General features: G+C 35.9%; 1 protein-coding gene across 1 annotated transcript; it reads left to right on the top strand.

Annotated features, from left to right (window-relative positions):
• The first annotated feature begins 1,113 nt into the window (after positions 1-1,113).
• Positions 1,114-25,820, top strand: Shisal2b (shisa like 2B). Its single transcript, XM_005319573.4, has 3 exons — positions 1,114-1,749; positions 5,920-6,077; positions 25,629-25,820. The coding sequence occupies exons 1-3, from the start codon at positions 1,559-1,561 to the stop codon at positions 25,760-25,762; spliced, it is 483 nt and encodes a 160-aa protein (XP_005319630.1). The 5' UTR covers positions 1,114-1,558; the 3' UTR covers positions 25,763-25,820.
• Positions 25,821-26,017: the final 197 nt, after the last annotated feature.

Below are 26,017 nucleotides of genomic sequence, written 5' to 3'. Positions count from 1 at the left end.
GTAGAGTACTCAGAAGTATATGGACTCAGTAGTGGGGAAGAATTTAGTCCTAAAGATCATTCTATTCCTGCCTAACAAAGCTTAAAAGCACACCTGAAAGAATCAATCTGTTTCCAAGTAACTGTATTGCAGAGCAGATTTCTAGAATATATATAGGAATATAAAAATATCCTGTTCACAACAAGGTAAAGTTCAAGATGTCATCACTCAATCAAACTCCTGGCCAAGGGAAGGAAGCAAAGAAGAGGAGAAGGAAACAATGCTCTATCTATAAACTCTGAGTGTTAGCACCTCCTGCCCTCCCATCATAAGGCTATTATTATTTTCTTCTACATACCCCTATGTATCATTTGACATTTTAAGGAAGCACGGATTCGCTATTATTTTAAAAGACTGTGAATAAGACAATTAGGAAAATGAGAATACCAAGCAGGAAGGGGACAAGAGCCCTTTCTGCAACCCTTCAACACTGACTGAAGAAGGTCTTGTTCTTCCTATTTCCTCTGTCTCTCTCCTTTTCTGCCACCCTTTGTGGAAAGTTCTTGCTTTCTGAGACAAAAGGGAGCAAGGAGGGGAGGGAAAGGGAAATGCTGGGGAATGAGCAAATTATATTGTGACTTTGTGTGCATGTATGAATATGTAACAATGAATCCCAACATTATGTATACTATAATGTATCAATAAAAAATGGAGGGAAAAATTTTTAATTTTCTTTATCTCCATCTCTTCCTTCCTTTTCATGTTGTTTATCTGGAAAAAGAGCAACAGTATTATGTTTTTAAAACACATGGCTAGTTTTTTTAAAAAAATATTTTATTTTTGAGTTGTAGTTGGACACAACATCTTTATTTCACTTATTTATTTTTATGTGGTGCTGAGGATGGAACAGGACCTCGCACGTGGGAGGCGAGGGCTCTATCACTGAGCCACAACCCTAGCCCCTCAAGGCTAGTTTTTGGAGAATTTTTTTTCTTGTGTTTGACTTTAAAATCAGCAGGTTTTAAATATTTCACGTGTACTTTTCAAAGAAGGAAATCACCCACCACCCTCACTAGCAGTTCAGCTGCCTTTTATTTGATCCATTCCCCCACTCCTGGAGTCAATGGCCCTGGAGGCAAATGCTCAGCTCTATTTGCCCAAATCCATCTGCCCAGTCCCTGGGCAAACAGAACTGCGACTTCAGCAGCATCTGCCCAGATTGCAAACATGTTCAACTCTCCCACTTTTTCTTCCTATGAGAGCTCCAGGCTCTTGATGGAGTGAGGGAAAGTAGAGGGGAAGCAGCAGAGCACAACAAGAGTCGAAAGGAGCAGGCGAAGAAGAGGTCTAGAGCTGAGACCGGCAGATAAAAGGACCACTCAGTAGCGAGAGGCTGAGGCGAAAGTAAAGCGCGTGGACCGAAAGAGAGCAGAAGGGGCGCGCGGAGGCTGAGCATCCAGGCAGCTAGACCCCAGATCAGAAGAGACCAGCTGGGCGGAGGGGCCCGCGGGCGCCAGGGACAGCACGCGCTCAGTCCCTCCGAGGGCGCATCGCTTGGCGGTGCAGACAGTCGCCCGCGATGAGTGAGACCAGCCGGCTGTGCTCCGGCTACTACAGCCTCAACCATACCTTCGTGGAGTCCTTCCAGTGCCCCCGGCGCGGCGAGGGGGCCGCGCTTCTCTACTGCTGCGGCTTCGCGGACCTCAAGTACTGCTGCAGCGAGCCGGGCAGCTACTTCCCCTACAAGCACAGCTACATGTGGAGCCTCAGGTGGGCTGGGCTGGGCTGGGCAGGGCAGGGCAGTTCACCTGGACCGGTCCTGGTCAGGTCCCTTGGAAGCATGCGGAGCCTCCAAAGGGTTTGCGAGGCCCAGGAGAGAAACCTCGCCGGGGGCTCAGAACTCCGCCAGGAGCCAGGAGCCGAGGAGGGCGGACTCTGGGTCCCGGGCGCACCCGAGACCCGCCAGGACTGACCAGGCTCGGTGTCCTGTCTGCCTTGCGGGACCTCTGGCCAGGGTCCGGTCTTGGATAGGAGGAGAGGTCAAATAGATAAGTTAGGGTGAAGGTTTTAATTCCTCTTTGATTTGTTCATTTGATTCATTTAAACACAAAGGAGTCACCTGTGGGTCTCCTTTTAATGGGTTAACCAAGAACCAGAATATTTATAGTCTCTTTGGAGGGCGATGAAGAATTGGTTTTGTTCCTTCAAACGTTAAAAAAAAAAGGTGTGTGTGTGTGTGTGTGTGTGTGTGTGTGTGTGTGTGTGTGTGTGTGTGTAGGAAGGCGACTGGGCTTCATAACTTGCTCTTTTCAGAGGATCTGATACTGACCTTGCAAACCAAATTGAAGAGATTCCCAGGGAAAGGTAGAGCCTTTCCTTGCTCTGATTACACCCGCTGAGTAACCCTCCAAGGGCACCCTTTTTCCCCAACACCTAAGTCATTTGACCATTGCAGAAAAGTGAAGAGCCTTTCGAGGCAGTCTTGTTTTTCCTATGATGGGAATTTTACTTATTTCGACTAGTATTTACACAGACGTTTTCATTGGGCAGTGTCCCCATTCTAAAAGTTTGAAATTGAATTTGATTCTTTGATTTTGCCTGGAGAGTAATGAGGTTCCAAGATTGTAGGAAAGAATCCCCTCCCACCTTGAACTGTTTCTTTCAAACTAATTAGTTAATTTAATTAATGTATGGGCAAGGAGGTCTGGAGGGAGGGGTGTGTGTGTGTAGGGAGGGGGGGAGAGAGAGAGAGAGAGAGAGAGAGAGAGAGAGAGAGAGAGAGAGAGAGAGAGATTCTGTCTGCTAGGAAGAGTTACAGTATTATTTCTCCCAGTCTCATAGCATGATCCTGAGTCCACAATAGATGACTAAACGTTATTTCTTGAAATAATAAAATAATTTTTTTCTGTTTTGAAAATTTTGAAAAACTCTCAAAAGGAGTGCCTGCTTACAAGTTGTACTCACAAAGATGTACTGGAGTGAGGCAAAACAGCAGAAAATGCCAGCTTATGCTTAGCTTACTTGAGAAAAAAATCTGTATGGCACTGGCATATTACTTGGCCTTTTGGAAAATAGCAGTAATCCATCTCTGAGTCTTTGAAGGTGTTAATAACAGCAGAGCATTTCTAACAAAGACTGGCAACGCCTAAGTCAAACTCAATTGGAAACTATGCCTGAGATTCTCAGATCCCTAAATAGTCCCAAAAGTGACAAGCAGCAGAAAATATAAAACCTTTCTAAGATTCATGAGGAAACAAAAGAGTGAACGACTTGCGGGGGCTTCATTCAGCACTGGCATAATGGGCAGTACAACTCAGTTCCTGAGAAACAGAAAAATTACTTTGCCGGCATCAGCTGGCAATGTTAAACCTGGAGTTCTTGTGAGTTATTGAGCTCTGAGAACACAATGGGGAGGTAAATTTATTAGAGCTTCATTTCCCTCCTAGTCTTTGCTTTTCACTTCTAATTTAAAATAGTTCAACTGTGAAAAATAATCCAGAAGTCACTAGCCCTTGTATTGAGATTCTGCATTTGCTGGAGAGAGACTCACACAGTGGTAGTTCCCACAGGGTATCTGCAATCGCTTAGTAGGAACATTGCTACAATAATGTGAAAGCAGCTTCCAATGTTCTCTGAGGGCTTAAAAAACAACTGTTACCTGGTGCTGTGAGGAAAGGACCATTCTCTCTTCCCATGTGTAGCCCACTCCTGTTTTCTCTCACCCTATAAATCCCTAAGTTCTTAGGATTTCCTTTGATACTTTCTCTAGGACCCAGAAAGATAGTGCCTATTGGACAGGGCCATGCATAAATGGATTTAAGCATTTGTTGAAATGTATATTTAGGAGACTCTTACAGCTCCATCTCTACCCAGAGTTTAAACTAGAGTTTTGCATACATAAAGCAATGCTTTTATAGCCTGGAGCTGTGACATTTTCAGCTTGAGACATTTTTCAAGATTATGAAGAACAGCTTTTATACCAAAAAGCAGAAATGGATGTTTTCTTTTTATCTTTCCTTCAAATTTCATGGCCTATTTTTAAAATGTGTACATGACAAGTTCATAAAATAGATGTTGTCTTTATTTAAATTGACAATTTTACTTTTTAATGGACTAAATCACTTACTCACTTTGAAGACTTTTTAAATAACTGGTTCTCATTTCAGGAATCTGTATAGATGTCTAATCTCCTGTGGGACTTGTTCACCAAATAATATTAAGTGGATTACATTTCCATGTGTTTGTATAGAGCAGAGAGATTCTAACCCACCCTGACACTTAGAATGTACAAGTCAGCTTTGGTGCAAATATGAAGAGCTGCCACACACAGAGAATCTATCCATTTAGAGGAAAGTGCACCAAATGAGGGCAATCCCCAAGTTTAAATATATAACTCTATACTTCCTCAGCCATAAAATTATCCAGTCTTCACTTAGGTGCAGGGCTATTGAAACTGGGCCAATATTAATAAATCAAGCACAAGAATCTCTGGAAGTCTGACTCCATGTTGTAGCTCAGAAGGTGATTCCTTATTTGCAAGGATGATTTATCTCCTCAATCAAGAGTAAGTAGAGTGTCCTTAGCCTTTCTCCTTCAATACTATTCTCCTTTATCCCAAAACAATGAGCTTCTGGCATTTCTCATCAAATTCCCTCTTCCCTCCCTTTTGTTAGGCTTGTTAGGGCTCTAATCTCTGGGAGACAGCAGAAGCCTTAAGGCAAGCCAAGAAGATAATGAAAACGGTAATTTTCAGTGATGTATGTTCCATATTACTACAGATTGATCAGTCAGCAGTCAGTTATTACCTATTTTCATTTTTTGAATATGTTCTATAAGCTAAGCACTTAATAAGTGTTTACAGCACTATGAAAAAGTCAACTGAAATATCTGCTCTTGAGCAGCTTAAAATCCAATTGTAGGGACTGGGTTTGTGGCTCAGTGGTAGAGTGCTTGCTTAGCATGTGTGAGCACCACATGAAAATAAATAAATAAAATAAAAGTATTGTGACCATCTATAACTAAAAAATACTTTAAAAATCCAATTATAGATATGCACACACACATGCGGTTTGAGAAGCATATGTTTGAGTGGTAGTCATTCAAATGATGCTTTTTTTAAGCTCCTATTTTAATTTAATAGAGCTAAGTTCACAGGTTCATGAAGACTAAATTACTTTTGAAATGGTTAGCTTTATGGGTAACTGCATAAAAGGAATCATTGCAAATTTACTGAAGAGAAAATACGATTGAATATATATCATTTTTGGAGAAAAGTACAAGAGCTTTTTTTTTTTTTCTAGGTGTTAGAGGGCATAGTATTAGGCCCTTCTAGACAGGAAAAATTCAGACTGAAGATGGAATAAACAGTTTGTGAACACTGTTTTTCTTTCATTCAAAGCTTTTTATCTTTTATAACAATTATGGTTTTTTTATATCAATAAGTGGTATCTCAAATATGTCTCCAAAAGAAAAGTTTTATGTTCCTATATATAAAATAAAAATGTTCCTAAATATGAAACATAAAATATATGTTTCATATTTAGGAATATAAAACTTCATGACTTTCAAGAAGCAAATATATTTTCTATTCATCTTTTATTGGTTAGCCTGATATTTCTTTCTAAAAGATGGTAAGTGGAGAGGTTTGTTTGAGATGTTTTAAAGTTATCTAGGGATCATGTGAACTTATACCTATATCATGAATTCACACAGTTTTCCCTACTTACAAATACATTTAAAAGGGCCTTGAAAACATGTAGAGAAAATGTAATAATAACATGTTGGTAGAAAAAAGTGAAGTACAGATTTCAGTCATTTACTGTTTATGTGAAGGTATAATTTGGTTATGAATGATCGAAAATGTGAACCAACTTGTTTAACCCTGCTCCATAATTTGTGTGCATACCAGCCTGTGTGACATGGTTTTTCTGTTTTTCTCAGCATTGGTGCTCTGATTGGATTGGGGATTGCTGCCCTTGTTTTACTTGCCTTTGTCGTCAGCGTCTGTGTCCTTTGCTATTTATTTCTGTATACAAAACCTCAAAGATTAGACACTGGCCTTAAACTTCATCACCTAGAGGCTTCTTCCGCTCAAGAAGGTAATCAGCATCCATTAATTGTAATCAATTACCTGTGCTCTATCCAAAATGCTAACTGTGCCTAGGTAACCTATCATACTGTTAACAATGAATGGCTTTTTAAAAATATAGTTTATTATGTGTCTTTGTAAAATTTACCCTGAATCAGACCTTAATGATGAGATACCTCAAGGAAATTGTACTCAAGGAAAAGTAGCAGCAGGATATAAATGTTCTCATGAACAGTAAATCGTTGTTCTAGTAAATCCACTTTAACATATTTATGTCTTTTTCAGTTATTAAGGTAAAGCCTCTTGAAATTTTTAAATTTTGTTTTTTGATGAAGCCAATGAAGTCAAGTAATTAGAAGAACAAAATATCTGATAGTTGATTCTCAGTGTTGTATTGCTTTAGATTGGTTAGTCCGTGGGTGGTTAAGAATTTACTTGTGTGCAAAATTTGGAGGAGCTATAAAAAATAGGTATATAAAATAATTTCAAAATTAGAATACAATTTTATTTCTCTGTTATTGAATATATTACAAGCTAGTTAATTTATAAGGTGTGTATATGTGAGTATAATGTGACTATAAAGTAGAAAGAAATTTTTATGTATGGTTTATGGAGTAGCATCTCATTAGTCTCTCAACTATAAAGTGCTGTACTAATCACAGTTGTCATCATTATGATAATCAGAAATAATTGTTAAAATTTTATGAAAATAAGTGTTTATTAGTGCATTAAAAAGAACTAGTCATGAATTCTATTTTGACATGAATATATTTAGAATATAAAGTATAGAATATATATATTTAGGATACATAGAGAATATGACAAATTAGAATATAAGTTTAGAATCTATATACATATTTAGAATGACACACAGTGCTTACTTGCTTCTGTTTAAAAGAAAAGGAAAATCTTTATTTAAAAAATGGAGAAAGGCCCTGCTCATATGATTTTTAGCTGAACACTGAAAGTTATCCTGCTTATGGAATCTGCCCTTAAGGAATACCTTTCATTATAAATATATTTCCTTATAAATATATTTCCTTATAAAGTACATCACCATGGAGTGATTCCATTAGTTCTAATCTTCTTCTCTGTAGAGGAAGGAGAGGAGTCTCCTCTCTCAGAAGGTGTCCTGTGTCACAGAATAGGGGGCTAAGATTCTTATGAAGTTCTCTTCCTGAAACACTGGTTGGAGACTGTGTAACCAAATTGATAGGTTGGTAGCTGAATTTAGTCCAGATGATTTATACCTAGTTTCTCTACAGGCACAGTGATGCAATGGATGGTGATTTTTCAAATAATCAGATGGTAAAATCAAGTTTTTTTTCAATTGCTTAGATAAAGTCTCAGTTCTTAAATTTTACTGTGCCTAAGAATCACTTAGGGGCCTTGTTAAAAACAGAAATTTCAAACTCTGCCTTTTAAAACAAGTAGCTCCTCTTCCTGCTTCTGCCCTTCCTCACCTGCTTTCTTCTCTCCACAGAGAAGCCAAGGAAAGCCTGTTAAAACCTAAGTCAAGAGCTAAGTAATGTTTTGAGCAACCAATTAAAAAAAAATGAAATAAATAAAAACAAAACAGCAAAGCCAAAAAAGAAAAAAACAACCTAAGTCAGACCATGCCACTCTTCTGCTCAAAACCCTAACCTCCCCATTTCTGTACATAAATGAAACTCTACACTGTGACCTACAAGGACTTCCATGGTCTGCACCCTTGTTTCTCCCATCTCCTTTTGCCAAGCCACATTGACCTCTTTGTCATTCCTTGATATTCTGAACTCAAACTCTGTACATGCTATCAGCATTGTTTAGTATGCTCTGCCCTTAGTTATCTACATGACTTTCTACTTTCACCATCTTTACTCTAAAGTCCCCTTCCCAAGAGTACTTCCCTGGTCACCCCATCCCTACTATATTTCATACCCACTTTGTGCTTTATTTTTCTCATAAGCATTGACTACTAACACACTTTATATTTTGCTGATCAATTGTCTGGCTTTTCTCTATTCCAAGTAGAAAACTGTTTCTAAGAAAGTAGGATTTTTTGCCTTATCTGCCCACTATTATATCCCTAGTGCCCAGAATACTTAACACACATTTCTTGAATTAAACAAAAGGAGTAACACTGCATTTCTAGTGGAGGTGATCAAAGGAGCATATTTTGAGAAATACTGACAAAGTATTGTCACTGTTATAGTCACCCAACATTCATTGAGTGCCTCCTTTGCACAATACATTGTGCTGAATAAAAATTGATTATTTTTACTGATTTACATCAAGGACTGCTCCCACATTTTGTTTTATTTTGGCTTGTTGATTCAACTCTTGTAGTCTGCTTAGCTAAGGCAGTGTGTAAATGTTTTTCCTATGAAGTTAGATAAGGCTGCTTTCTTGCAGTTGCAATATCCCCATTCTGCTCCTCTCAAATATATTATATGTAATCAAACCAGTAAATTAATTCAGTACACCTTTTTCTGAGTCATTTCTATTGGTAAAGCAGGGATTTTATGATCTGCCTTCCTGTTGGTTTAAAACGGGATGGATTTGATCTTCTGGGTTGATTTTAACCAAATCAGATATAGTGGAGACCCCCAAACAAAATAGTAATCTAAATGCCACTGGAATAGGGAGAGAAAATGGCTTATATTTGAAGTGACCCTTTGAAGTGATAATTGAATATTGCTGTACAATTTGTTAAATAGCATGTTCCATTCTAGTGATTCTCCCACCTAGCTAAAGATGCCATTGTTATAGCTATTGGGAAAACAAGTCAGGGGACTTACTTCATTTAAGAGATATCTTAAAGGTTAAAAACACAATAAAATATTTGTATAGCAAATCAAGCATGGAAACTACACCCAGGAAAATTGGTTTCACCTGATAGGGCTCTTTCCTTCAAACCTATCTATTCCGAAAGGTCAATCTCCCATTATTTTAGATTAATTTTTATAACTGAGACTCTTTTTATTGTGGGCAATTTAAATGGCTTAAATGGAAATGTGCTCTTTTGCATATGTTAACACTGACTTAGGGCGCTGGACTTTTTCTTTTCCTACAATAGTCTAAATTAGTCTAATCTTAAGTCTAAGATAAGGGGTAAGAAAGATACCCATCAGTGTATCTTTTTCCTATTATATTTCATTTAAAAACAATTTTTTTTGTAGTTGTACATGGACAGAATGCCTTTATTTTATTTGTTTATTTTTGTGTGGTATTGAGAATGGAAAACAGTGTCTCATGCATACTAGGCAAGCGCTCTGCCACTGAGCCCCAGCCTAGCTCTTGTATTTCATTTTTAGTATATACGGTTTAAGGCTTTAAATGAACCTGGAAGAATTAGGTCTGTCCCTGGTAGGGACTGTAGACTTCAACTGGGCTACTTTCAATGCTCACTATGTCCAGAGCACCTTTTGCTAAGCAATTGGTGGGCTTTTAAATTGTGTCCTATAGCCATTTTCTTCTTAACATTTAAACATTTGTTCTAATTAACTATACATGAAAAGAGACTGCATTTTGACATGTACATAAATGGAGTACAACTTCTTAATCTTTTAGTTGTACATAATGTAAATCAAACCAGTCGTGTAATCATATATGCACATAGGGTAATAATGTCTGATTCATTCTACTATCCTATTTTTGTGTTTTGGGTTATATATATTTCAGATGCCACTGACTGAGTACCATGATTTGTGGATTGTTCTGTATAGGATATTCAGTTCCTGAGCAAAAGATGGTTCTGTAAAGGACATTTTTGTGAGCGTGCAGTCCTGGAGGTGAGGGCTCATTTCCTAGGCTGTGGAAGAATTGATGGCTAATAGATAAGCAAACAGAGGGGCAAATGTCCTAGATTTCAAACTTTTCCTTTGGTGACTCCTTTAAGGTTTATCAGAAAGGAACTCAGCTCCCCAGAACTCTTAAGGAGTGGAAATTCTAGAGGGGAAAGCTCTGCTTCCAGCCTTATATGCTTAAAATTTGAAGTTTCCTATTTTGTTTTTAAAATTTGTGGAAATTTTCAATTTGACTGCATAATATGATGGTTGCTTTACTGTGAAAATGACTTCTTTTGCCTCCCATGTCTGTGTAAAATTGCTCCAGGAAGATAAAGCATATTTATCCCCTGGCTTTGATTATCCATTGATACCCTGGCATTGTGGAGGTGATGGAGAAGGAGCAAATAGAAGTGTCCTTAGAAGCAGAGGTTTTTTAAAAAAATAAAAATTAGAAGACCAGATTTTACTAGAGTTGCTTGGAACACACACCCACACAAAATAATACAGTCATGTAGGAATAATGAACACCTCAAGTCTGTATTTGATGGTTTTGTTTGTAAAAGCAACTGATATAAATGAAAATGGGTTAAATAAATTAGCAGCAAGACATTGTCTTGGAGAAAGACATAAATTATTTTTGGAATACTGAGAAGTAAACTGGAAGATCCCATAATCATTTATTCTGCCTGTGATCAAAGTAGGACTAATATTGGCTTAGAATGGTCTGTTAAATTTCTTCTTCTTAGAAGATACCCGTGCTTCCTGAGAAAACTTTTCTTTCAGTTCATGTTCATTGTAAAAAAAATAGAAAATACATTCAAACAAACAAATAAATGTCACTCATGATCCCAGCACAGAGAGAGAGATATTAACACTGTGGTGAATTGAACTTCATGGACTTTTCCCCCCTTTGCATCTATGCATAGATAGATGCATGTAACAACCTGGAAAATGGGTCTTATGTTCTCTTCCACTATAAAATATTGACATCTTTTTTGCCAATAAATACCTTGTCATCAATTTATTTTATTTTTTTATTTAATCGATTGTTAAAATTTGTTTTAATTAGTTACACATGACAGTACAATGACCTTGACATATCATACATTTGAATCAGATGAGAAATAATTTCTCATTTTTCTGAGTGTACAGGTTGCAGAATCACATTGGTCATGCAGTCACATATATACACACAGTAATAATAATGTCTGTTTCATTCTACTCTTCTTCCTATCCCGCATCCCCTCACCTCCTCTCCCATCTCTTCTCTCTACCTAATCTAAGGTAACGCTATTCTTTTTTTTTCCTCACATTTTCATACATGTATTTTGTATAACGATGAGGGTCTCCTTCCACCATCCATGCAATTCCCCTTCTCCCTCTTTTTCCCTACCACCTCTCTTCCCTATTTAGTGGTAATCTTCTTTCCATGCTCTTCCTCCCTACCCCATTTTGAGTCACCCCTCGTATATCAGAGAAGACATTCAGTATTTGTTTTTTGGGGATTGGCTAACTTCACTTAGCATAATCTGCTCTAATGCCATCCATTTCCCTGAAAATGCCATGATCTTATTATTTTTTAGTGCTGAATAATATTCCATTGTGTATATATGCCACATTTTTAAAAATCCATTCATCCATGGAAGGACATCTAGGTTGTCTCCACAGTCTAGCTATTATGAATTGTGCTGCTATAAACATTGATGAGGCTGTGTCCCTGTAGTATGCTGTTTTTAGGTCCTTTGGGTATAATCCGAGAAGAGGAATAGCTGGGTTAAATGGTGGTTTCATTCCCAGCTTTCCAAGGAATCTCTATACTGCTTTCCAAATTGGCTGCACCAATTTGCAGTCCCACCAGCAGTGTATGAGTGTACCTTTTTCCCCCGCATCCTCGCCAGCACTTGTTGTCTTCATCATGGCTGACACTCTTACTGGAGTGAGATGATATCTTAGAGAAGTTTTAATTTGCATTTCTCTGACTACTAGTAATGATGAGCATTTTTTTTATATATTTGTTAATTGATTGTATGTCCTCTTCTGAGAAGTGTCTGTTCAGGTCCTTGGCCCATTTGTTGATTAGGTTATTTGTTTTTTGAGTGTTTAGCTTTTTTGAGTTCTTTGTATACTCTAGAGATTAGAGCTCTATCTGATGTGTGAGGGATAAAAATTTGTTCCCAGGATGTACTTGCCATCATTTTAATCCATTTTGTTACATTTATGATGTAGCATGATTTTTAAAAATTTAAAGTATTTTTATACTTCCAGGAAAGTTTCAAGAGAAGTATAGAGCACCAACATATATCTTTTCCTGGGTTTTCTAATTGTTTATATTTTGTCTCATTTATTTCATCATAGTTACTCTATTTTCTGAACTATGTGCCTTTTTAATGATAAATATGTCAGTGTGTATTTACTACGAACAAAGATTTTTCTCTTACATAATCACTGTACATTAATCTAAGTCTGGAAATACAACACTGGTGCAGTAACACTGTCTAATTTGGAGTTTATATTCAGATTTTTTTCCATGTCCTTCATAGCTATTTTTTTCTTATCTATGATCTAGTCCAGAATTACATTTTGAAATTAGTTGTATTTTTCTTGTTTCCTTTAATCCTCAGGCTTTGTTTGCCTCACGATCTTGACTTTAAAATTTTTTTTGTAGTTGTAGATGAACAGAATGCCTTTATTTTATTTGTTTATTTATTTAGTTATTTTTTATGTGGTGCTCAGGATTGGACCAAGTTTCTCATGCATGCCAGGCAAGCATTCTGCCACTGAACTCCAGCTCCAGCCTGACCTTGACATTTTTTTTGAGAAGTTAAAAAAAAAAATAAAAACAAAAAAACAACTATTTTACGTAATATTGCTCAATTTATGTTTATCTGATGTTTTATCATGATTAGAGACAGATTATCAATTTTGACAGGAACATCACAAAAGTCATAGTCTAATGGCATCACAGGGGACACATGATATTGGTTTGTCCCATTATCAGTGATATTAACTTGGATTACTTTGATTAAGTTTGTAATTGTTGGATCAATCCATTGTAAAGTTACTATTATTTTTTCTTTGTGGTTACCAAGTAATTTGTGGTAAGGTAATCTGAGAGTACAAAAATATCCTGTTTCTCTTCAAACTTTCACCCAGTCATTGATGATTAAAATGGAGATTTTCTAAATCTAATTTTTTCCTTCTATGTTTATTAGTTGTTATTTCACTACAAAGAAGAGTTTTCCTTCTCTTGCCTATCTTAGTCTAATTGTGCTACTATAACAAAATACTTTAGACTGGGTAATTTATAAAGAACAGAAATTAATTTGTACAGGGCCTGAGGCTGGGAAGTCTTGGATCAAGATGCCACCAGATCCAGTGTCTGGCAAGGGCAGCCATCTCTTTCCAAGATGATGCCTGTTCCTGTGTGTTCACACGGCAGGGAAAGGAGTGGGAGGGGAAAAGGAACTACCTGGTTCCCTAAGCTGTTTTATAAGGGGCACTATTACATCTAGGAGGATGGAACTCTCATGGCAAATACACCTTTTAATACTAGAATTTAGGGGTTAAGTGTCAAAATATGAATTTTGGAGGGACACATGCATTCGAGTCACATCATTACCTTTATTCATTAATATTGGTGTGGACTCACGAATTTTTCATTCTAAAATACTCAATTTCTATTACTGTTTACTCTGATCCATGCATTATCTAAGATTTGATCAGTGGAACTCTTATTAAATTGGACCTTGTGTCCTTTTGAAATTTGTTCATCATTTTAGGAGCCCAACATTTTTTTTTTCTTTTTTTACTTTTATCACAAGATACTCCAGGGCATTTTGTACTTTCCCTGTTTCAGTCCTGGAATCTGCCATTTCTCCAAGAAGCCTAGTTCATTTTAGCTGGGAATGATATTTAGAAATCAAGGTCTCAGTGTAATGTATTTTATTGAATTATTGACTTTGAACTAGTTTCCTTTTTTTTTCCCTATTACACATACAGTGGACATTAATGAATTGTCTTAGCATAAATCCCCAGGAGTAGAATTCCTGGTTGAGGGAGGGCACAAATATATTAAAGGCTTTGGATACAGGTTAACAACTACCCTCCAGAAAATTATCATTTCATACTTACTTGTTTGCATATGTCCTCTGTGATACTGAGGATTATTATTTTAAAAGATATATATTAATTTCATTGAGAAATAGTGTTTTATTTTAAATTTAATTAGTATTTTTTATCTTTTCATTTATTTTGTGGTATATTGTTTACTCATATCTTTCACCCTTTTTTTCTATAAAAGTGTTTACTCTTTTTCATCCACATTATGAGTGTTTTTTATAATTGTTTCCCTTTTAGTTTTGTAGTGACAATTTTTCAGTGATAGAAGTTTCTCTTATTGTGGTTTCTCATTTTGGTTTGTAATTTGAAAGCTCTCCCCTCACTATAAGAGATAAATATTTTTACTTACATTTATTTTAATATTTATAACTTTTTTACACATTTAAATCTTTAATAATCCTTTCATTTTGGTATAAAATGTGAGATAGATAGATATCTGCCTTTCTTTTATTTTCCAAATAATGTGCCAGTTGTTCAAATATTTATTGCCTAATCCATCTTTCTTGTGACAATTTAGATTGTCATTTGCGATAAACTAAGTTTTTATGTATACTATGGTTTGTTTTTAGGCTTTTTGTTCTGTTAAATTGATTGGTCTGCTTATTCTTAAGCTAGTAATATACTTTAAAATTATTGTTGTTACGTAGTTTAATATGTGGTTAAGCAAGACTACCATCTCCTCTCTTCTATTATGCTTTTCCTTTTTAAAAAAAGGTTCTTGGCTATTCTTACAATGTGCAAGTTTCCAAATAAACTTTTTAATCAGATTGCCAAATTTTAAAAAGTGATATTTTAATGAGTTTATCCTCAATTTATAGATAAACTTGGTAATTTACTTTTCTAAATAGACTTAACAGTCTCCCCCGCCCCACAAAAAAAAGAGAAAAAGAAAAGGAAGAAAAAAAGACAAACAAACTTCCACTCAAAACACTTATTAATTAGACTGTCAAAAATATTTAGTAATATCACTTTTTGTTCCAGCAAGACTTTTAAAGAACCATTGCATTTTTCATAGGAAATGGGAAAATTTGTACTCAATGGCATAAAAAGCCACCCATATCTCCCTAAAAGGAACTTTCAACTTAAAATAACAAGCCTGGAACTCCTATGACTGATTTTGTTCCTAGAAAGTAGCAGCAGAGCTTCTGCTACCTTTAGCATTTTGAGAGCTGAATGCCTTCTCAGGGTACACAGGCAGGTGGTTCTAGCTCATGTTGGAACTATCAAGCAAAATATAAAAATGCTGTGAAATATTCATTTTAAAGAATTTAAAATATCTGTTAAATTTTCTTGTAAGCCATGTTAATATCAAGGGTTGGAAAAATTTAACAAAGCAGAAAATGAAAAAACAAATGACCAACTCTGGGAAAAAGTAGAATAGGGGGAAAAATTCTGCATAGATCTGTCTCTACTCATTGATGAGTGGGTGGAGCAAATATGCAAGTCTAAGAGTCTAATTTTCCTGATGATTTTTAAGCTGTCTTTATATGAAATATCATACACATCAAGGGAAAGACAGGGCTCTGAACAATGGAGACATGAGTAGACTGATAGACCACATGGCAAGTTTTATGCACTTCACTTTAACTCCAATTCAATCCCATAAATTCTCATGCACAATTTAAACAGATAAATTTCAAGCAAGAAAATAGAAGGTACCATCCAAAGCCTGCCAACCAAGAAAAGCCAGGACCAGATGGATTCACAGCTGAGTTCTACAAGACCTGCAGGAAGAATTAATACCAATTCTCCTCAAATTATTCCATGAAATAGAAAAGGAAGGAACCCTTTCAAACTCATTTGATGAAGCTAGTATCATCCTGATACCAAAATCAGGCAGAGACACATCAAGGAAAGAAAATTTCAGACCACCATCCCTGATGAACATTGATGCAAAAATTCCCAATAAAATTCTGGCAAATCACATACAAAAACATATTAGAAAAATAGTGCACCATGATCAAATGGGGTTCATTCCAGAGATGCAAATTTGGTTCAGCATACAGAAATCAATAAATATAATTGATCACATCAATAGACTTAAAGATAATTGACTATATCAATTGATGCAGAGAAACATTTGACAAAATACATCACCAATTCATGTTAAAAAAAACTAGAAAAACTAGGAATAGTAGGAACATACCATAACATTGTAAAAGCTATCTATGCTAAACACAAGGCTAGCATCATTCTAAATAGAGAAAAATTGGAAGCATTCCCTCTAAAAACTGGAACAAGACAGGGATGCCCTCTTTCATCATTTCCATTCAACATAGTCCTTGAAACACTAGCCAAAGCAATTAGACAGACAAAAGAAATTAAAGGATACAAATAGAAAAAGAACTCAAACTACCATTATTTGCTGATGACATGATTCTCTCCTTAGAAGATCCAAAAACTCCACCAGAAAACTTCTAGAATTAATTAATAAATTCAGCAAAGTAGCAGGATATATAATCAATACCCATAAATCAAATGAATTTCTATACATCAGTGATGAATCCTCTGAAAGAAAAATTAGAAATACTACCCCATTCACAATAGCCTCAATAAAATAAAATACTTGGGAATTAACTTAACAAAAAAGGTGAAAGACCTCTAGAATGAAAACTACAGAATACTAAAGAAAGAAATTGAATAAGACCTTAGAAGATGGAAAGATCTCCTATGCTCTTGGATAAGCAAAATTAATATTGTCAAAATGGCCACACTACTCAAAGTGCTATACAGATTAAATGCGATTCCAATTGAAATCCCAATGTAATTCCTTATAGAAATAGAAAAAGCAATCATGAAATTCATTTTGAAAAATAAGAGACCCAGAATAGCCAAAGTAATCCTTAGCAAGAAGAGTGAAGCAGGAGGCATCACAATACCAGACCTTAACCTATACTACAAAGCTATAGTAACAAAAACAGCATGGTATTGGCACCAAAATACACCTGTTGACCAATGGTACAGGATAGGAGACACAGAGACAAACCCACATAAATATTATTATCTCATACTAGACAAAGATGCCAAAAACATACTTTGGAGAAGAGATAGCCTCTTCAACAAATGGTGCTTGGAGAACTGAAGATCCATATGCAACAAAATGAAAATAAACTTCAATCTCTCACCCTGCACAAAACTCAACTCAAATTAGATCAAGGACCTAGGAATTAGACCAAAGACCCTGAACCTAATAGAGGAAAAAGTAGGCCAAATCTTCATTACGTTGGATTAGGCCCCAAATTCCTTAACAGGACTCCTAAATTGCAAGAAATAAAATCAAGAATTAATAAAAGGGATGGAATTAAACTAAAAAGCTTCTCTCAGCAAAAGAAACAATGAGTTGAAGAGAGAGCCTACATTTTGGGAGCAAATTTTTGCCACATGCACATCAGATAGAGCACTAATCTCCAGGATATATGAACAACTCAAAAAATTTAAGACAAAAAAAAAAAAAACCAAACAACCCAACCAATAAGTGGGCTAAGGAACTGAACAGGCACTTCTCAGAAGAAGATACACATTAAATCAACAAATATATAAGAAAATGTTCAACATCTCTACCAATTAGAGAAATGCAAATCAAAACTACTCAAAGATTTCATCTCACTCCAGTCAGAATGGCAGCTATGAAGGATACAAACAACAATAAGTGTTGGTGAGGATGTTGGGAAAAGGCCACACTCATACATTGCTGGTGGGACTGCAAAATGGTGCAGCCAATCTGGAAAGCAGTATGGAGATTCCTTGGAAAACTGGGAATGGAACCACCATTTGACCCAGCTATCCAATCCTCGGTTTATAACCAAAGGACTTAAAATCAGCATACTACAGGGACACAGTCACATCAATGTTTATAGCTGCACAATTCACAATAGCTAAATTGTGGAACCAACCTAGATACCCTTCAATAGATGAATGGATAAAGAAAATGTGGTATATATACACAATGGAATATTACTCAGCATTAAAAGAGAATAACATCATGGCATTTGCAGGTAAATGGATAGAGTTGGAGAATATAATGCTAAGTGAAGTAAGCCAATCCCAAAAAACAAAATGCCGAATGTCTTCTCTGATATAAGAAGGCTGATTTATAATGGGGATGGGGAGGAGCATGAGAGGAATATAGGAACTTTAGATAAGGAAAAGGGGTGGGAGGGGAAGGAACAGGCATGAGGGTGGGAAAGATGGTGGAATGAGACAGACATCATTAACCTAAGTACATGTATGATTATGTGAATGGTGTGACGCTACTTTGTGTACAATCAGAGACATGAAAAATTGTGCTCTATTTGTGTAATATGAATTGAATTTCATTCTGCTGTCATATATAACAAATTAGAATTAAAAAAAACAACTACTCTAAGATTTCATCTCACTCCAGTCAGAATGGCAGTTATCAAGAATACAGAGAAAAATAAGATTTAGCAAGGATGTGGAGGAAAAGGCATTGCTGGTGGGACTGCAAATTGGTGCAACCAATCTGGAAAGCAGTATGGATATTCCTTAGAAAACTTGGAATGGAACCACTATTTGATCCAGCTATCCCACTCCTTAGTCTATACCCAAAGGACTTAAAATCAGCTTACTATACTAATGTAGCTACATCAATGTTCATAGTAGCTCAATTCACAATAGCTAAACTGTGGAACCAACTTAGATGCCCTTCAATAGATGAATGGATAAAGAAACTGTGGTAGATATACACAATGGAATGTTACTCACATTAAAAGAGAATAAAATGACGGCATTTGCAGGTAAATGGATGAAGTTGGAGTGGGACTGCAAAATGAATCAATATGCATTTTGTTGTCATATATACCTAATTAAAATAAATAAATTAATTAAATAAATTTAAAAAATCAGGCTGGGCATGTGGCTCAAGCGGTAGTGTACTTGCCTGGCATGCGCGGGGCACTGGATTCGCTCCTCAGCACCACATAAAAATAAAATAATGAGGTTATGTCCACCGAAAACTAAAAAATAAATATTAAAAAATTCTCACTCTCTCTCTCTCTCAAAAAAAAAAAAATCAAAGGAAACTGTTTTATTACAAAAGCCAAAACCGAAATTCTTTTAGGGAGCAGTTTTGAGATTGCCTGTTTGTAGAAGTGAACCAGCTAGGTTAGTAGCTACTATAAGATTTCAGCATGGTACCCAGAAGTTAGGAGGTTCTGCCAGACAAAGCAGAAAAGCTTAATATAGTTTTGCCTGAGAGTGAAGAGATTAACACCTACAGAGGTCCCAAGATTTTAAAAATATTTTGAGATAGCAGTCAAGAGCAGAGTTCACAAGGAGAATGGTAGGATAAACAGATCCCTGAGGAGTTGCTCTGAAAATAAATGCAAAGTTTAACTTTTAACATAAAAAGTATGTTGGTCTAACTGTGATGAAGACAGGTAGAAAGATTGTGGCTGACAAACTGAATTTAAATTTTGACAGAGGCCAAAGCTTTAATTAATTAATTAATGTTTAAAATTTGTTCTTTTTAATTATACATGTCAGTAGAGTGTATTTTGACATATTACACATACATGGAATATAACTTATTCTAATTAGGATGCCAGTCTTGTGGTTGTACATGATGTGGAGCTTCATTGGTTGTGTATTCATATATGAACATAGGAAAGTTATGTCCAGTTCATTCTACTGTCTTCTATTCCCATTCCCTCTCCTTTCCCTTCATTGCCCTTTGTCTAATTCAACTTCTATTCTTCCCTCCCATACCCTTACTGTGCATCAATATCCACATATCAGAGAGAACATTCAGCCTTTGGTTTTTGGGGATTGGCTTATTTCACTTAGCATGATAATTACCAGTTCCATTCATTTACTGGCTAATGCCATAATTTCATTCTTCTTCATGTTGAGTAATATTCTGTTATGTATATATACCACCTTTTCTTTATCCATTCATCTGTTGAAGGGCACCTAGGTTGGTTCCATAGCTTATTAGCTATTGTGAATTGAACTGCTGTAGTCACATCACATGTAGTATGCTGATTTTAAGTCCTTTGTGTATATATTGAGGAGTGGGATAACTGGGTCAAATGGTGGTTCCATTCCAAGTTTTCTGAGGAATCTCCATACTGCCAAGTCTTTAATTTAAATGCCAGTCTAGGAAGCATTGGATTAAAGAAGGTTGAGATTTACATATGATAACCAGACCCTGCCCCTCAAAAAGCAAAACAAAACAAAACAAAAAAAAGAATTGCAATAGAAATGAAGGTACACAAAGAGGAAAGTGACAATCTAAGGAAGAAGTGAGATGCTGGGTTTTAGTGATTTGCACTCAACTAAAGAAATGGAGGAATTAAATCAGAGGAACTCTTTATGTGTAACAAATCCCTTAGGAGTTCAGCGATTTTATAGATTTCTTATTTAAAATCAAATCTATTTTGTAACTTTTTAACAGAAAAGAGGCAGCTTCTTCTATCCCTACTTTGTTGGTTAAGAAATTCATTTCTAGTTTATAAAAGGAAAACTCTGAAAAACAGAGGTCACTGAGATGCTTCCTTTTTTTTTTCTTTTAAAATTATCCCAAAGAGATGTTGGCTGAAGTCTGTTATTACCTCAGCTCCATTCATTGAAGTTGTTTTTCTGTATATTGAATTATTCTAAATTATTGGGGGTGGGATATTCATTGAAAGCATTTTAGTATTTTTATGAACTACAGGAAAAGAGTGAACACTAAAAATGTTTGAATGTTTATTTAAGAAGTATTTTCTTATTTGCATAGCAAATTGGTTTTGCTGGGAGAACTGCTTTGGCCTAAGAAGCCAAACAAGAAATTATCTTTGTACCTGATACTGGAAGGATCCAGTAGCCACGTAAATAAGGAAGTGGGATTGGAGAATGAGAGTCTTTATAAGAACTAGATGAAGGAAAATTGATAATACTGGAATGTATTTTGAAAACCTTTAAACCTCACAGGGCAGTAGATGGTTCAAGAAATTCCTTCAGTTGTTAGAGAAATACATAGTGGAGACAAGAGCTGTTAGAATGGAGACAACTGTAAGAGAAACCCCAAATAACAAGGTTAGGAAGTTATGCTCAGGTTTTTTCCCATTAAATAATAGTGATGACAAAAACCTGGATTTGACAAAGTAGGAAAAAACACTTGGAAGTCTGATGAAAATATTATGAATTTAAGTATATATAAAAAGCTTAGGAAAAATGAAGGAATTGATTTAAGAAACACTACATTTTTTCAGGCTTTCAGGAATTTCAAAAGATTAAAAATTTAGATGTTGAAACAAATGCTAGAATAAGATACAAAGGCTACATAGATAGTATGACACTAATTTAGATGTTGTATTCTTTATCCTTACCTGCGATGACACTGAAGAGTAAAAACAATGCTAAGCAAGTAAAAAATATCCCATAAATATCTTAATTCATGTCTTTTTCTTTTTAAAATAATAGTGAAAAAGTGGATATTTAGAATTAGCCAGCTGGATTCTGTTTAGATCATCCCAGTTTTGTTGGAAAGATTCAAAGCATCAGGAGGCAGTGGGACATAGGCCTTCTTGTCTCCACCAGGCCCGACCAGGGTGTTGGTCTTGGCCACATCAGTCACAGAGCTTCTTGACAACCTATTTGAGCTGTTGCTAGTTGTCTTCACCTTCTTCATCAGCCACTCACGGGCTGGGGAACTTGATGGCACAGTGGTCAAGCTTCTTTCTGCCAAGATAAGGTATTTGGATAGCCTCCACATCTGCAGTTGTTTTGGCCACTAGAAGGTGAGTGATGTATCTTTGTGTGGTATGTGTGGTGTGTGTGTGTGTGTGTGTGTGTGTGTGTGTGTGAGAGAGAGAGAGAGAGAGAGAGCGAGGGAGAGAGAGAGAGACACTAAGGATAACTTTTGCCTTTTTGGCCTTCAAGACCTTTGCTTTGGCTTTGGGAAAGGGCAGTAGCTTCCAGCTTCTCTTTTGGCACCATCTTGGTGAAAAGGTTCACTTTGGTTTTCAAATATTATGATAAATAATTTCAAGGACCACTATGTAGAATATATTCCACTCTTAAGAGTTTAGTTACTAAATTTGAATCTAATGTATGTTTCAGTCTACTTTGTTAAAAAGAAAAAAGCCAAGAATTTTCCAGTTCCTAAGTTTCATGCCAGCTTTCCCTACTACATTTATTTTAAAAAGCTTGTTATTGGGCAAAGGGCTATTTCTCAGGATAAAGCTAATAAAAAATTAGCTTTAAAAAAATCTAAAATTATTGGTTAGACATTATGATGGATGTTTGGAAGTAGAACATTAAATAACATTTTACCACCAAAAAAGTTCAGAAATAATGTAATAAAACCATATAGCATACTACTCTAGACTCTGGATATTAAATTTACAATATTTTAAATACCCATCCCAGAGATCTATACTCATGTTTCAGATCTATGGACTGAATCTGAGAGCTGCAGTGAGACATCATCCTTCAAAATTTGTAAATAATAATATTGCCCTTTGAGTGATGAACCATAGACTTGCCCCAGAGTGGGGGAATCCTGATTGACCCTAGAAAGTTGTTTACTTATAGGAAAGTATTTTTTACTTACAAAAAGCAGTTTACTTACAGAAACCAGGTGTTTTGAAATGAGCAGAGCCAGGAAGTATTAACATACCTAAAGTGAGGTTTAGACTTACCCAAAGAAAAACAATTGAAAAAAGGCTAGTTGAGCCCTGCATGTTGGTATATGCCTGCAATCCCAACAGCTCTGGAGGCTGATACAGGAGTATGACAAATTCCAGGCCAACCTCAGTGACTTAGTGAGGCTCTAAGCAACTTAGTGAGACCCTGTCTCAAAATAAAAAATAGAAGGGTCTCAGTGGTTAAGCGCTCCGGTGCAATCCCCAGTAAGGGGCAAGAGCTTGGGGGAGAATATAGTAGTGGCTTACCTAATAGAATAGGGAGTGTTGTCCATTGGACTTCCTCTTAGGCCAGTCTGGACAGATTTTCTAAAGTCTGGTTGCTGGAGAATAAGGGACACTAGAATGCTGAAGGTGGTGGGGAGAGTTAGGTAGATAGATTGCGCCTACATGCCAGGCAAGTGCAAGGAAATACTTGTGTATACTGAAATGCCAAGTATAAGAATGGCAGTGGGGAGGCTGAGCCAGGAGAAGTAAGCAGGGCCAGATCTATTGCCAAACCAAGTTTAGATATGACCCTGAAGAGTTTTAAGCTGTCAGCTCTTGGTGCTTTGTGAGTCTAAATGTCGACTGCTATGATATTGTTGATAATGATGCATACTTTCTCAGTTGACACTGTGCTTTGATCATTTTCTTGGAAGCCACCTTTTAAAAGTAAATGGCTGCATAAGACCTCATGCATGGTCCTTTAGCTAAAAACCCCCTATTGGAAATTTAAGGTGCTGTTTTTAAAAAATTGAAAATAATTAGTGAACATCTTTGTGCATATATAGAACTTTTTAATCTAATTTTCAAAGTTTGTCTTGGGAATTTCATATGAAACTGGATCACAGGATAGGAGCATTTCAGATTTCAGATGTATAGATTTACACTCTCATCATGCTATACCTTTCATCAAGATTTACTTTTTAAAAATCTGTGCCCAATTGAAAGATGAAAAATCATCTTACCTTTTAAATTTACTATTTTAATTAGCAAGATTGCAAGTTTTTCATGTTTAGGAGCCATCATATATTATCTGTTTCTTTATCCACTACTGTTTTATGTATTCACATGTAAGAGTTAGTGTATCAGACTTGCATCATTTGTTCTAAACAATGTTTCCTAGTTGGTTTTCTATTTTGTCTTTTGCCACCCACAATTTTAAAGTTTTTATTATTGTGAACTTTCAATCTTTTAATTTCACTTAAACTAAATTTGTTGAACACCAGCTACATGCATTTTTCTAGACATGAATGTTGTTGAGATATAGGAATGAACAAAATAGCTAAACATCCCTTGGCATGTTACATTTTAAGTAGTGAGAGACAGTATATAATAAAACAATAAATCAGTAAGCTATATTAGAAAATAAGTGTTTTGGGAAATGAAGGGCAGAGAAGATTGGAGATGGAGGGAATATAGGCTGCAATTTTCAAATGTTTAGGTTCTAACTTCTGGGTCAGGACTTGAAATCAAAGGCGTTATTGTGCAAATTGGCTTGGGGAAAAGCTACTTGATACAGTGAAGTCAATACAAAGGTTCTATGGCTGGAACATGCCTGAAATTTTTGATCAAAATGGTTAGTAAACTAGGTAGTGAGTAGAAAAAGACAAAGTTGGGGAGTTGGTAGTATGTGTATGAGATCATGGGGACTTTGTGAATAAGCAGGAGAAATGGAGAGTTCTGAGAAGACATAACTTATTTATTTAAAAAAAAATTTTTTTATACCTTTATTTTTATGTGGTGCTGAGGATTGAACCCAGTGCCTTGCACCAGCTAGGTGAGTGCTCTACCACTGAGCCACAACCCCAGCCCCTGCCTTATCTCTTAAAGGATTACCCAGAGCATTGTGCTGAAAAGAGAATAAGGGTGGTAGTAAAGGTAGTGAGAAGCAGTAACAGATGTATCTCAAAAGTATAATCAATAAAGCTGAGTGTGGTGGCACATGCCTGTAGTCCAGTGCCTTTGTAGGCTGAGACATGAGGATCGCGAGTTCAAAGCCAGCCTCAGCATCGGCAAGGTGCTAAACAACTCAGTGAGATCTTGTCTTTAAATAAAATACAAAATGAGGCTGTGGCTTAGTGGTCAAGTGCCCCTGAGTTAAATCCCTGGTGATTGTGTATACACACACACACACTCTCTCTCTCTCTCTCTCACACACACACACACACACACACATCTGGTTAGATATAGGGTTTGCTTATATTTTAGTGCCTAGGATACTTAACAAACATGTCCTAAGTGAACTGAATTGTGTAGCACTGCACCTCTAGTGCAGGTCATCAAAGGAACATAGTTTGACATAGGTAACAGGTGCTCAAAGAAAGGGCATCCTGGAAGCCAACTGAGCTGTGTCAAATGGTGCCAATAGGTCAAATGAGGATGAACTAAACTGATAATGTAGCAACAGGGAAGCCATTAGTGATGTCTGTGATTTTGTTCCACTGCATCTTACACATTTATGTATTATTTAATTATCTAAAATTTTATGTATTGGTAAAACATACATTCATTATTTCCACATTCAACTTTTATAACACTGTTCATTGAATAATGATCCATTTCTTTGTTATGTTCATCAAACTTCTGATTAGCAAAGATCCATATTCCTCTATCTTGCTCATTTTTGACTCATTCACATCAAAGCTGATTATGATCCAAAGACGTAATACTGTTGCAAATTATAATTATTGATTTAAAAGTAATTATTCAGTTTATGCATAGGACAGGGACAGGTACTTTGATGGAGCAACCCAGAAATTTTTCCCTCCTTATCAAATGTGTAGTTTCATTATAGAAGCATGAAGGAAAAAGGTAAGCATGGAATTAAATTTTTACTCCTGTGACTGAATATTTCCTTTACTTAACTTTTAGAGGAATGATTTAAAATCAACTTTGAAATGACTCTTTCTTAATTCAAACATAGTATTTTCAGGACATCATGCTTAGAACACTGCTACAATTTTTTTTTTTTAGCACAAATGTTAGGCCAAAATTTTTAATGTTATAATTTCAAATATTTCATTTTTTTTGTGTTTACAGGCAACCTAAATAGAAAAACCAAAGCCCTCAATTCAAATGCAGCATCAAATTCTACAAATGAAACATTCTATGAAGCTGAAGATAAAATTCAAGAAAAAGAAGTGGATACAATACAAATTAATATTGCTTATTAAATAAAAATCCTGTTTTCAAAGCTCACTGGAGAGCAATAAAAATGAATTTTAAACAATAGTTCGTAATGTTGATTTTCAAATATTTGCCACTCACAAAGCAAGACACAGCTGCATTTTAGTCATTAAATTTATTCAACTCTAAGGTTTTGATTGATATTCATGTGCATAAGTTTACTTTTCTTTCTAATTAAGATATTTCTGCATTACATGGAATTATACTAATTCTTCAGGAGAAATAAGAATGTATTGACAATA

Source organism: Ictidomys tridecemlineatus, chromosome 1 (genome assembly GCF_052094955.1).
Source record: "Ictidomys tridecemlineatus isolate mIctTri1 chromosome 1, mIctTri1.hap1, whole genome shotgun sequence".
Taxonomy (NCBI): Eukaryota; Metazoa; Chordata; class Mammalia; order Rodentia; family Sciuridae; genus Ictidomys; species Ictidomys tridecemlineatus.
This window is presented reverse-complemented; position numbering and strand designations above follow the sequence as displayed.

Excerpts from the sequence above, each read along its gene's own strand:
- Shisal2b (XM_005319573.4), top strand. The coding sequence starts at position 1,559 with ATGAGTGAGACCAGCCGGCTGTGCTCCGGCTACTACAGCCTCAACCAT. Across the intron at positions 1,750-5,919 it reads AGCTACATGTGGAGCCTCAG|CATTGGTGCTCTGATTGGAT; the intron begins GTGGGCTGGGCT and ends TGTTTTTCTCAG. Across the intron at positions 6,078-25,628 it reads GGCTTCTTCCGCTCAAGAAG|GCAACCTAAATAGAAAAACC; the intron begins GTAATCAGCATC and ends TTGTGTTTACAG.